The sequence below is a fragment of the Mya arenaria genome, chromosome 5 (genome assembly GCF_026914265.1).
Source record: "Mya arenaria isolate MELC-2E11 chromosome 5, ASM2691426v1".
Classification (NCBI taxonomy): domain Eukaryota; kingdom Metazoa; phylum Mollusca; class Bivalvia; order Myida; family Myidae; genus Mya; species Mya arenaria.
Window position 1 is genome coordinate 34,700,703 of NC_069126.1, and position 14,770 is coordinate 34,715,472.

At 34.4% G+C, this 14,770-nt stretch overlaps 1 protein-coding gene across 1 annotated transcript; it reads right to left on the minus strand.

Annotated features, from left to right (window-relative positions):
- Positions 1-117: 117 nt before the first annotated feature.
- On the minus strand, positions 118-10,941 carry LOC128235643 (hemicentin-1-like). The gene is made up of 8 exons (XM_052950447.1): positions 10,802-10,941; positions 10,328-10,666; positions 6,857-7,141; positions 5,676-5,972; positions 4,508-4,792; positions 2,382-2,654; positions 457-768; positions 118-254 (listed from the first exon to the last, which is right to left on the minus strand). The coding sequence occupies exons 1-8, from the start codon at positions 10,875-10,877 to the stop codon at positions 118-120; spliced, it is 2,004 nt and encodes a 667-aa protein (XP_052806407.1). The 5' UTR covers positions 10,878-10,941.
- Between the last annotated feature and the right edge of the window lie 3,829 nt (positions 10,942-14,770).

The following is a 14,770-nucleotide window of genomic DNA, read 5'->3' on the forward strand; positions in this document are numbered from 1 at the left end:
ACAATAACTAAAAATGATAATAAATTAAAAACATATGCCTATGATTATGAAAATAATATATCTGGATCGACGAGAAGCACAAATCATGGCATGGTCAAATGGTAAAGAAATGTATAACTACTTGCCTTTAACAATTGTTATCCTCCTATACAAGACAAACACAACAACTGCAATGATGACTACTCCCGTTAAAGCACCAAAAGAACCGACAGCGCCTAAGATCATCGCGGGTGTGGCAATTGTTGTTGATTTGGCTGTAAGATACATGATAATAACACATTATTTCTTGTTAATGGTTTTGACTTTTGCTACAACTTGTCTGTGTGTACAGTTAAAGTGATGATATTACTTGTTGTTGGAGTAACTGCATCAGTTGTCGATGTGAATTTGTAAATGTATTTCGCTTGTATCGACCGTTTCGGAAAGACTTATGCAAGTATTAATAATTTCACTTACTGTCTACAATAATGCGAAACGTTTCGTTCTTGCTTCCAATTTCGTTTTCAACCCTGACAAAGTAATTGCCGGCGTCCCATGGTTGTAAGTTTGTTATAATGAGGGTAGATGACATGTTATCTGGGGTGTTGATTATTTTACTGTCCGATGAGGTTGTGTTTATTGTATTGTGCAAACTGTTTGAAAGATTTGCCCATGTTAAGTGGATTGGTGGAGGGTTCGAAAATACACGGAAACTAAGGACTGCCGTTTCCCCAAGTCTACTTTCGATTGTTGTAATTTGATTGAAATCAGATGGATATATAGGCGAACCTGAAATATATGATGAAGCGTAAAGCATTGTGTCCACAAATCACTCAATTATATTATATACTCCTCAAAATAATTTAAAGACCACACTGTGTTACGTTTATATCTTATATAGTGTCAAAGAAATCAGAGAGCGAAATTTGCAGGAACCTATCGAAGGTAAAAGTAATTTAATAATGTCTATTAAAACCGATATTCATTCAAAATGGATTCATTTGGCACAGGTGATAGTCTAAAAGGATAACTTTTTTCTTCGTATAGATTGAACGATGGGTGGCATGGAAGTCATTGTTAGCATGCATTATATTCATGGAAACAAAACGACGCATTCTGCTCCATTACTTTGAAAGACATGTAGACGACTAAACATGTTTAGACATGAGAAAAGTACAACGTATGCATAAAAATTGGAATTAAAGGAGAATAACCAGAGACGATGGCTATTATATGGAAAAGGTTGTCAGGCAACGGGGATCCGAGTTTGTAAATAGCATTTATGTTCTCGTTATATATGTTAATATTATACGCTATTGATAGATATTACTGTTTATGGAATTTTAGCCCGCTTTAATGTATAATTCAAAATTTAGCGCGCACAGTGCTGGGAAACAATTCCAACGTCGTTATTTACGATATTACTTAAAGTTCGGATAAAATTTTGCGTATTTTTTTTAAAAACTACGATAAAATGTGATTTTATATCCCATTTAAGAATAAAAAATATGGTTTGTTTCAGTATAAGATTAAAATATATTTTACCACATGGACATCATAAGTCAATTTTGTGGCTACGCTTCTCGTGAAATTCATCTTGTTGTGCCATATTAAAATTGTTGCCCTCTGAATTTAATGGCAGATGGCTGATTTGACAACACATTTATCTTTATTTGCGATGTGTTTGTCCTAGAGAATGACAACCTTGGTGGTCCTCCTTATGTTTTATAGATGACATGAGGAAAGCTGGTTTAATAGACCACTGTGAGGTAGGGAACGAAATATTACTGGGCTGATCAGTCGAAAATGCCTTCTACGTCCATTTATAAGATGCAAGCTTTAATTTTGTGTTTTTTAACAGACAAAAGCGACTCTACCTTTAGCATGATTTGACAGGTCCAGGAGGATCAAGTGTGGTGTGTATTGCATACTTTTGGAATGCAACATGCTCGTGCCCAAGTATGAAATTCACTCAAACGCTTTTTAGTGAAATACCGTTCACGTATTTATACACACCGGCTGTGTCATTGCTCATGTTGAGGAATGGGCATCATTTGCCTTAGTTAGCAAGTATAATAAGCTTTCTGAATGGAAGAAATGGGCGAGGCCTGAGTCATACTTTTTGCCCAGAAACCTACATATATCCTTAAATAAAAGTCATTGTACACAACTGCATTGCACACACTACTTTGTTTTACAAATAAGTATTAAATTATAGCTACATGTCGACTAGAACCGGTGAATTTTTGGTCGTTGTTATCGCATTTATCCACGCAATGCGCATTTATTTCTATCAATACTTGTTTTAAACATGCGATGCGAAATGTTGTGTTATGTATGAAATATACATAATTAGCTCGTTAATATTGAAACCGATTCGTATAAGTTGTGCACATACTTACATCTGACATCTACTGCGACGTTTCTTTTTTCGGGTTGCAAATGGTTGTGCTTGTTTGCAGATACACACGTAAACTGACCTATGTCCTCTAAGCATGAACTTTTCTTGCTGTAATGTAACTTATTTCCCTCAATATATTCTAGGCGGGCTCCAGTAGGGGATACAATGGATATGCTAGCAGGGGGGTCACTATCCACATCACAAGCCAAAGTAAGGTTATCACCGTGATTGACAGTGTTGTTTAGAACTGTGAACGTTTTAATTGACGCTTTATCTGAAAAACACAGACGCAAAACACATTCTTGTAAGAATATAAATGAAACAATAACATTACAAAATAGATATATAGACACAACGAATACAATATATTTATAAATAAACTTATTAAGGCTAAGTCGGCTCTAACCACAGGAATTTAGCATTGTCCTCGATGTCACATAAGCAAGTTAACTGACAGCTCATTAGAAATAAGTCTTGCATATTACATCATTTAAGACATTCTTACGGGACTGACATATATGAATATATATTATATCTGAGTGGGAAGATCTTTAAAAAATATCAAATCTTAGACAACTTTTGTATTTTATTGATACATTGTTAAACGTAATTAGTGTCAAAAACGAAGGTTGGTGCGTTCCCTATCCTGTCTTAGTTTTGCCTTATATCAATGCTTTCATGTAGATCCATAGTTTTGATTTAACGCCTTTTTTCTTTAGTTTCAATGTTTCCTTCACATCTAAAACTAAATTTAGTAAATGAAACCTTTGAACATTTTCAACACAGCTAATCTATTTTTGTTATACTGGCACGCATATTATTTTACATCCAAAGATGGCATATCGTGCAAAGCCATATAGAATATATGCACCCTCAAAAGGTGTATATTGTCAACGTTTCCCTACATGAGATAACGATAATGTTGTGCAACAAGTGAGATGTTATTATGGGGAAAAACTATCGGGGCAGCTGATGATAACATTTTATAAGTGATTTAAAGCGATTTATCAAATATATTTAACAAATAACAATTTCATATTTTTCAGTGAGTAACAATTTAATCTTTTTCTGTGAATAATAATTTAATATTTTCAGTTTTGAAATTTTAGCCCGATCTCACTTCAAAGATGAACGTCAGTGCGCACTGGGCTGAGACCCAGTTACATTCGCAAGCAATCGGGCACATTCGACTGACAAAGTGCAATTACCTGTCGTTTTATATCCTTTTATGAATAAACAAAGCAGAAAAAATGTTTGGCTCAATGTAAGATCGCAACAAATTCACTACATGAACACCAAACCTAATTAAACATAATAAAGCTTCTGGTCCTCAATCGATGAAATATATTACGACCTTACACTGAAACAACCTGTTATAATTTTACGCGGGAATGTTAAATTTACAAGCGTTATTGAGTAACATTAAACATAATTTCAACCTTAACAGATAAACATGTTTCTGTTGACTTACTAGACTTGACTTGACTTCTGGTTACTAAATGACAAACATGAATATAATGAGCTTCGATAAAAAATTATATGATTTTATAAATAAAATTTGAATCATATTTATTAAACTGAAAGAAGATTTACTGCAAATATTTCAAACTCATTATTTAAGTTTAAAGTGTATGCTTAGAAGCATTTTTCCACATGTCGCAAAAATGAAAATGTGGAGATGCACATGTACTGTTTCACACTCTGCACATTTACTAGTGTAATATTTCAGTAAGGACGATTTTTAAATGTGATAATCCAATGAGTATCTAATACAAATCAAAGTAAATATTTTTAACAAATAATAAAGACGTTTATGTACGTAAATCCGATATTGTATGAAGCAGTTCTTTGCACTGCTCTTTGTGCCGCAATAGTCACAATAAAAAACATTGTCTGTTGTTAACTGGTTGATATTGACGTCTCATTTGTTTTTGATTTGTGCGGATATAATTAGAATACTAATAACTAGTAATTCAATCAGAAGAAAACTCTGTTGAAACCGTGGTCTATAGACCTTCAACAGTTATAAAACCCTACCTACAACATGTTCCTCTAGAATAGAGAGGCCCTTGTGATATTAGGCATTGGTTGGTATCCTAAAACTATAACTAAAACTAGAACACATACATTGAACATCCACATGAACGTTTTCCATATCGCGTCCATGTACTTCTGGACATCCAGTCGGGTGCATAATATTTTCAGCAACACATGTAAATACACCTTCTTCTGTTCGTGATATATTCTGTATGGTGAGGCATTGACCAGATGTATTTCTGTAAGGCTGTTCTGTACTTGTCCAAATAAATGATGTGGCATTTGGGTTTCCCGGTTTTGAGTCACAGGATAAACTGAGGTTACTCCCTTCAATGACCACAACTGGTGTTGTTCGTCTCGTTAACTTTGGTGGATCTACAATATAAAGCTCTTTAACTGTTCTACAGAAATATTCGTCAACACATTAGGGAATGCATAAACGTGTGAACTCTTTTTTTTAAGAAAGAAAGAAAGAAAAAAAGAGAAAGAAAGAAAGAAAGAAAGAAAGAAAGAAAGAAAGAAAGAAAGAAAGAAAGAAAGAAAGAAAGAAAGAAAGAAAGAAAAGAAAGAAGTGCTCGAAAATTCAGTCAAGCAGTGAATTACTACAATGTCTGTCGTTTCTCAAATATCACAATTATCAATAATAAATACTTCAAGACAATTAACTTATCCCATATATAATATATTTGCAATGTTTTTGTAGGTCATGTTAATTTACCGGATAGTGAATCTTTCTTTACCATAATTACCATAATGATTGCACAATCGTAAAATATCTAAACAGCCTTGACACAACTATATAAATCAGCAATACCGGAATAATAGAAGTCGCACAAAGCTCTTTCACAATATCATATTAAAATTGTATCTGTGAAATTATGTTAGGTCTTACAATGAATTGCACTTTGTCCTTTCATTCGTTATTCATGGATGCTATCAATTTAACTTATCCTGACAAATATTAAAAATTTGTAAAATCAATAATCCTAGGAGCAATTTTGTACATAGGATATATTTTAAACGGTAGTTCTTTGTTGTACAAAACCTCACCTAGGCATGAAATCGCTCTAAATTTCTTGCTGAAATGGCACCAGACTCTTGCCTTTTCATATTGAATTCCATTTTCTCTCTTATTGTGAAGATATCAATAGCAAAATGTCATTATCCAGAAAATAAAAGCCATACAAGAAGGCAACTTAAAGAACACTAAATGCTAACGACACCTTAACGTAAGTTTTAAACAGGAATAAATTCTTACACAAAACATCAAGGTGAAAACTTGAAGTAATGGACGATGAAATACTCTTGTCATACGAAGCATCCATGTTATTATTGGCAGTGCAGAAATACTCGAAGGCGAGATGTTCCGACATATTTTGTATGTAAAGTTTACTTGACTGTAAACTATCTGACCAGAAATAAGTCGGTGGGGGATTTCCGCTTGAAGAACAGTCGATATCCACTTGATCACCGCGTAGAACATTAATGAAGCTTCCATTTGGGACACTCATGTTTCTACACATGTTTATTTGAATAAAAGGAGGCGTAGGTGGATCTGAAATGGAAACATTTAATCAAGGTATGTTGTCTATCAATACATTTAGAGAATGCCAACAAACTAATATGAAAATCGATATACACGATACAAACACAAACATCCATTTTTAGTTTAGCGCTATTATTATTTGCTGTTCAAAAGTTGAAAAAGGGGTGTTTGATGCAATGCAGACACGTTATTCATCGTCGGTCAACTCTTAATAACTGTTAACTGTCTCTCCATGAAAAGAACGAATGACAGGTATGCAGACGAGAGTGACACTGTCGTTCTTGATAACAACTATATGTGGTGTATTAATTACCTTACCGGACGGACAGCTTATCGAAGAAAAAGTTAAGTAAAGGCATAATTTTGGCAAGTCTTATTTAAAACAATGTGTGCAATTATGTTTTATAAACATTTTATTTCAAACTTAACACACTCAATTATATTGCAATATCATTATCAAAATAAAATGTAAAATATTTGTTAATTTTTAACACAATAATAACGATTTCAGCATTAAATCGAAAATGCATTTAAAAAAAATATGAATAGTATGGTATAACATTATGATGTTGTCCTGTGACGATGTACGTCACCCGTTCAGTATGTCCATGAGATTTATACTTATTTCCGTCCGTTATTGCTCATAAGCTTGACGACATAGTTTTTTCGATATATTAGATTTATTAAGAATCGCTTGTGGCATGTCATGGTAACGTCGGATGCCAGAGAAACATCAACTGAACCGTGTGTTATAGTTGTCGTTCCAATATTGCAGATCGGTTTGTATGGTGGATTACAAAATTCGTAAATTAAATTTAAATTGTAGTTAAACAGAGGTATTTAACAATCACCTTAAAGTTTCACTAATATTTAAAACCATTAATAATACATACATAATGCATGGATATAGACTTGCTCAACACTTGTCCATCCAAGATCGTGCGATGCAGAACAGGTGCAAATAGAATCGTTGTGCAATTCTGCCTTCCACGTAACGGTACTAATAGCACCCGAAGAATCGTTGAACTTTGTCTGGTTTCCATGGTAGCAAGACCAATGCAAGTCTGCATATGGATTACCACCTTTTACAGAGCATTCCAGTGTCTGTATTGTTGGTGAATTTCGGATCATATAAAAGTCACGGCCACCGCTAAACAAAATCCCAGTCGTCGGCAGAACTAAATGGCATACAGTTTATTCATTATTTAATATTTAAAATTCGTCTTTTGGTTGCAAAATACTTGTTTAAGTTTCAGTCTCATGTCCACTCTCAAAATATTATTTACAACACTTGAATATGCATTATGTATTACATATCTAAAGACTTTGATTTACAGAAAAATGTGAAATCATGCCAAGAAATACCAGCCAATGTTTCCATTTTTCATTTCTACACGAGAGTCAATTTCACCTACACACTAACCCCTAATTGACCGAGAATCTCACCATGTGTTTAATCATGTTATCATTTTTAGGCAGTTGCTGTAGTATCAAGTGTTTGACATCATTACTTAGTACTTAATTTAATAAAACTTTTTATTTACTTATACAAACATATGTTGTATTTAATGAGTAACATTATGTTTTTAAACATATGACAGATGTTAATGAAAATGGTATGCTTAACCAACCGTTTTATTTGAAATGTAAATGTAACCTGTATTGCATTTTATCGGAATCTGGCCGTCTCATAGGTCTTATTATATTTAAGGGTATGATTAACTAATGATTTTACAATGTCAGATTAATTGGTTTCGCATTTTATAACAAACAAAAAACACACTATTATTATTCATTCTAAAAGCTTTTTTTCACCGTAAAAACAATTGTGTTTGTAAGTAAACGTATGCACCATGAAAAATGGAAAAAATACAAACCAAACTTGAAAAAATACATCATATTGGCAAAACTGAATCTCCGAATGTTAAATTTACTTCAATTGTGTTCACATCATCATAAACACATTCCGAGGCGTTTAAAATGCATTTTCGTATAACTGATTGCGATTGGTTTTTGATGTAGAGAATTGCTTAGTTTTGTGTTCATCTGGAATTATCTTCATACCATGACCGGTGAAAGAACATATTTTGACTCACATAAAACCACGACAATGGCCGCTGTCCTTTAGTGACTCCTTTTCTGTAAAATATTGACCCACCCCCAAATGATAATATGACTCCCAACGATCATTACTGTAGATAGGTATATTTCCCCACTGAACTGAACCGATTATGTTGGTCATTTAAAATCATTGCTCCCCTGCGATTCATGCTGGTCGTAATGGCCATTAAATTTAAATTAATTAGCTGTTAGCAGATAACTGATAAAAATTGCATGGAGAACCAAGTCAGCCCTTTAATCCTTAGCACAAAACTACTGAATGGAACATTATTCATATGCTGCTAAAATCCAGGTATATGCTGGCATACAGGGGTTTCCTTCTTAATCGAAAATTGGATAGGATTTCTTGGCATGTGAGTCGATCATCGATTTCTTTCTCTTTTATATTGTTATCAATTTAGTAAATATGTATAAGATAGATTCGTTTCTTGAGGAACCTATTCCTTCGTGTTAATATGCATTTTCAGAAATCGTGTGTCAGTTTAAACGTAAAAGTGATACTGTACTACACCTGTGATATCTCAGAGGGTATTCATCGTAGTCTTACAATGAATGATAAGGTGAAAGGTTATTTACAACATTTGACACCCACCTCACTCCGCAAAAGATAAAGCGGTCCCATCCCACGAACAAAAATGCAAATGGAAATGTTTCCATTTTGGCAATTTATACAATGAAATCCACAGTAGACACTGGCAATACACTAATTTTGAGCTTGAACATGTTTACAGATAGAATGTATTCGCAAGCAAAAAGATAAGTTTTACAGTACAATATATAACAGTTAGCCAGATATATTATGGATGTTTCGTTTTAATTATACCAATAGTTTTGGACATTTTGCACAAATTTGGAAGTTTCATGAAGTTGTTCTTAGCCATTGAGTAAGCAACAGGAACATTTCCTATTAGCTTATTAAGTGTTTATTAACATATCTAATGAACCATTTTAAAGCCTTTAGGATATAATCCACACCATGGAAGCATAATAATCTGCCTCTCCAGGTAACATGACAAGGTACATTGCCCTTATGTCAACCGTCTCCAACAATATTTTCAGTACTTTGATTTTTAATGCCATGAAAAACGCCTTGCTTTATACGCTGGTTAATAAAAGCACTTTAAATGATTCGCATTATTAAATAAATATGCATATGTTTCACTATAATTATGAGATAAAAACTCTAGACTGTTCTTTAAAATCATCATAATACGAGTGTTGTTCATCATATAATGAAACATGTCTTGTATATGTTCAGAATGTCAAAGTTTAGGCAATATATTAAAACAGTTTCGATTCATCAGCCATTCTTCTATATATCTAAAAAAAATAAAAACGTTTTCAATACAACAGGATTCGACTGTAATTCTGCTGGTCATGAAGAGCCTTTCTATGGTATGACATCGTGTATGTAAATGTTTCAGGCAAAGAACCCTTCAAAACATCACTCATATAATTTCTTAATTCAAAGGTATTATTTTAAAGAAATTGTGATTATCCTAAATATAAATATATAATAGGTAGTGCTCAAGTTGAAATTGGTGAATATAGCTGCATTCAATATTGAACGCCCCTTGTAATATATACATGGGGATAGCGCTCGGTGGTGTCAACCATTATATTGTATTAAATATTGAGGTGTCAGCTCACTCTATGCCCATTGATAAAGAGCTACCATAAGACCATTTTTGTGAAATTATTTAAAAATCTAATAATCTGGCCGACGGTTTCTGAAGAGAAGTTTTCCATATTGTCAAGTTGTGCAATCTTGCCAAGCTCCCTGTCGGTCAAGGTTTTTTACGAACCAACATGGCTTTTGATTTTGATAAAACAATGATTTTGATAAGAGGCCACCTTATATACATTTGAACATATTTCTGATATTTCTGAGAGGAAGCTTTTGATACAGTAAAAACTAGCCCACCCCCTGTCTGCCAAGTATTAATACGAACGAACATGGCTTGATGGAATTTAATAAGAAACCATATAAGGAACATCTCTGAAATTATTTTGAAATCCATTTCTGACGAAAGAATTTTGATAAAAGTATTATTGTGAAAACTAGTCCCGCCCCCTGTTAGCAATTTTTTTTTACGAACTAACATGGCTTTGAGGAATTTGATAGAGTGTATCATAAGGAACATTTGATTTGAAATTAAGATTTCAATATAGTCATAAACTGCAATGTGGATCACGTTGAATGGAATGATCCAGTGTAAGAAATACATAAACACGTTACTTACATCTTACATTAAGTTGAATCCTCCTACTGGTTTTGAGTTGCGAGTTCATATTTCTAGCTCGGCAATAAATCACCCTTCGGTTGTGGGACCTGTTTACGTTGAATGTCAAATTGCTCGTTACAGAGAACGTCCTGTCAGTTTCGACCTTAATACCTTGACTTATATTATCTAAAATCTGCACGTCTTTAACTAGTGTAGAAAGAATGGAGTTGTCCCAAAACCAAGTGATGTCTGCTGCGGGAATACCGTTTGTTTGACAAGTCAAAGACGCCAGTTTGTTTTCGTCCACGGTTAATATGTCCGGAATATCTCGCGGAATGCTTGCATATTGAACTGGCACTGAAATAGCCAACAATTCTAAAATAAACATTCATTAGATACGTAGAATCAAAATAATTTTTGAATTCGTATTATTTTAAATTCATATAATATTATAATATTTGTATTTTGCTCTGAAAGTCGGATATAACATACCTTGTATGTCGATTCGAATATAATTGCTGGCGGTTCCACCCAAAACGTTGCATTCCAGAAGATCACCGTGTTTCATTCGATTTAATCGTTTGCTTACACATGTAAATACTTTGTTACTGACACATTTACACTGAGATAGTATAGAGTGTTCATATATCGTGACATGACACTCCCCTGCACCATAAATGATGCGTGCATACGGTGTGATACCAGGAGTGTTAAACATTAAAATATTCTCCGGTGTTGTGTCTGTTGAGCAATTCATGCTCACCGTTGAGTTTTCTATAAAACTGTTTTTATCAATCGTCAATTCAATACCTGAAAAAAAATATGCAGAACATGTACTTCATTCCAAAAGCCAAATATTAAAAAATTACCTTAGGAACACGGTGCGGTCGCCTTAAAATACACATAGAGACTCATGCTACGTCAAAGTACAACAAAACAAGACCGATCTACTTTTTACGTACATAAAAGTATCGTGATTGATAAATGTTCCAGTGATCGTTTTGGAACGGTCAGTTCACTGGGATGAGAAGTGCAAAAACCAATGAAACGAGTATTCATCCGCGCACTTTTCTCGTCATTTATCAATAAAAGCACAACTATACATATCCAGTATAAGGCAACAATCAATTGATCATGTGCTCGTCAGATTTGCCGCACCTAATATTCGACAAACGAAAAAAATAAACGCACATATTATTTTGCCGCGCGGATTTTTTTTTTGTATTCTTCTGGATTTCCATGTTTTCTGAATTTCTTTTACTTAAAAAGGAATGTCCATGCTTAACATTCTTCTCGCGCAAACGTTCCTCGTGTCAGGACAAAATCATGTCCGGGAAGCGCAAAGTGTTTTAAAAAGTTAAAAAAGTAGGACTTGTAAATGTTTTAGAAACAGTCTGTATCTACACATTCAGTATTATAATAACATCAGTAAAATCAGAAATTAAAACCTTTTATAAGTATTAAGTATAATGACTGTTTTAATTTTCTAAATTCTTTGTTCTTATGGATCAGTCAATTGTAGCCACGGCCCCAGGGGTAAATCGGGGATAGCCGTGTTTTTACCTTCAAGATGGCCCCGCAGTGCCGGATGAATGCGTTGGTTTTGTCTTCCAGCCAAATATAGCGTGGTATGGGCCTTACCTAGAATTCCTTTGGTGCGTGGGATTTTGCGGGGGTTTCACGAGCAGTTCGTCCCCGCAGGGCGGGGACTTTGCCTGGGCTTGGCTGAACCGAAAGTCAAAGTCCCCGCTTTTCCCCGGATCTTTCATCAATTAGTGATGAAGTGGCATATAAACTATAGGTTCGTGGTCAAGGCGAGGTTTTGAAACGGAAACATCTTTAATGCAACACCTGCACTTAATTTAATGTCCAGTGCCACATTTGCAGATTTGTTTGCTACTGCTTCAATTATATTTTCCCACAATTCAATAAGCACTGGATCTTATTGCCATTTGCTAAATATTGAGACAGATTTTCATGTGATACAATTAAATCTTTTCATGTATAACTGAAAACCATTTTACAATTAAAGAGCATTTTTTAACATAGTTGTATGTTAAATATGGTAAGAAATATTCATTTTTTATTTTATTTTTATTTTCGCTTGCCTCTGATTTGCCTTAAATATAAAACAATAAATATTTTGTTTCGTTCGCTTGCTCCTACTTTTTTTTGCAAAATCCGTAGTCCCCACTTTAAAGGTAAAATTTACTTTATTAACCGGTAGTTTTCTGCAAAAGTTATGGAGAAACGCTGAACTCTCATACCTAAAGATTTACAGAAGGACGTTGCACACTGTTTTTTTTTTCTGAAGCACCCTCCTTATATCATAGAGACCAGCATGGGCACCCTTCTGCCTTAATAGTATTAAATGCTTAAGACTGTCAAATACTTATTTATATGGCATATCAGAGAAGGTTAAAAGAAAATGATCACATTGTTTAACACTCTTCTTCAAATATATCAGCTGATGACCTTTTGTTACATTTTTAATTTGTTAATAACCAAAACGCTATTTTCTATCAACCTTATGACGGTATGCTGTATATAATTCATATATACATAATTCAGTTGTTTATTTATATTTTTGTATGAACAGATGCTTTGTAACATGATGCAAAGAAAACATTTCTCTCTTCGTTCATATCTGAATTTATCATAAATCAAGTGACCTGCCCATGTTAAATTATTATGTACACGACATAAGCCGGCCAATCCCTACTGAAACCCTGACATAACTCTCTTCACCACGTGATATTACTGATGTTACCCTCGCGTGGTTCTAATAATACGCACTTGGAATTTCAAATAGATCGATTCGAATGTTTGCAGAAAACAAAATTTACTCCCTTGTGAAAAAAACTGATTCTCGAGTTTACATTATAGGCTCTCATCCTCCATTGCATCTGATATTTATATAATAAATATGTTTTCAAAATGACTGTGGACTATGACCAGAAACTTTAACTTACTGATCCTATTACAAATGCGGGATCATCTACTGGTCAAGGCCAACGTACCTCTGAGGTTTCAGCGTCCTAGGTAAAACCGTTCTCAATTTATTGTGCGGTTAAAATCTATATAAGACTGTTGACAGTGACCTTGACCTAATGACGTCAACAACAAGCATCTACTGACCAAGACAACAAATATGTTAAGTTTCATAATCCTAGTTCAATGTTAAAATAATTCTCAAGTAGATATGCGGACATAGGTTTCATAAGCCTGTTTATCGCGTTCGATATCCGGACCTTTGATTGACTGACCTTAATCAATAGAGGTTTTCTACTGGTCGATGCCAACATCCTTCTTAAGTTTCATAGTCATAAGTTGCACTTTTCTCAAGTTATTGTGCTCAGCTTTCATTGAATTAAATCGCTAATCATCAAATTTGACCTACTGACCTCACAAACAATACTCACTTACTGGACAAAGTCATTCACTTACTAAAGTTGCCTGATCCTAAGTAATTGTACGGACTTTTATGTTTTCATAAGACTGTTGATAGTGACCTTGACCTTTGACCTACAGATAAATCATATGAGTCATCTAGTATTTAAAAGCAACCGAACACTAATAATGTCAAATCGTTCTCGAGTTATTGTGCGGACAGGACATGGTTTACCGATTAAACGACACAACGACCGACAGCCAATCCGATCGACAGACTTTTGCAAAAATGTATGCCCTGTTTCGGTGGGAGCATCAAAATGTTGTTGTTTTTGAAAACAATATTAGGACTATTTCCGAGCGTTTCAATGATTTTAACTTACCGATTATGCATAATTGTGTGTTATTCCCAAAAATAATTAAACAAAGGAACCGGCAGGATTGATAGTCCATGATAGCAACGCAATAACATGAACATGACTAGCGGAAACAATATCTCAACCTTTGTGACGGTATATTTCATACATTATTATAGTACCATACATGGGACAGTTCATCACAAGTTTTAAAATAACCGCATTAAACTTATATTAAGTTTTCTGCCGTTAAAATGAGGCCGTTCTCCCTATGACGTGTTGACTATGTTCCCTTCAAATGCCCGTATGTAATTGCCGATGACAATGTGTTGCTGTTTATCTAATGGCATGGCCACATCCTTAACTTCATCGAAATCAGGTATCGTCCGATCAGTCCCTCTCACTCTGTTTACGTTCACTAGCATGCAGGTGTCAGTGTTTTGGTTACTGGCTATTCATGAGTCAAGCTTGTGTGTTCTGTTTACGTACGCTTTCATGCAGGTGTCGGTGTTTTTGTTTACTGGCCAGTCAAGTGTCAAGCTTGTGTGTTCTGTTTACGTCGCTTGCATGCAGGCGTCGGTGCTTTTGTTTACTGGCAAGACATGTTTCAAGCCTGTGTGTTCTGTTAACGTTCGCTGGCATGCAGGTTTTGGTGCTTTGCTTTACTGGCCAGACAAGCTTCAGGCTTATGTGTTCTGTAAACGTACGCTTGCAT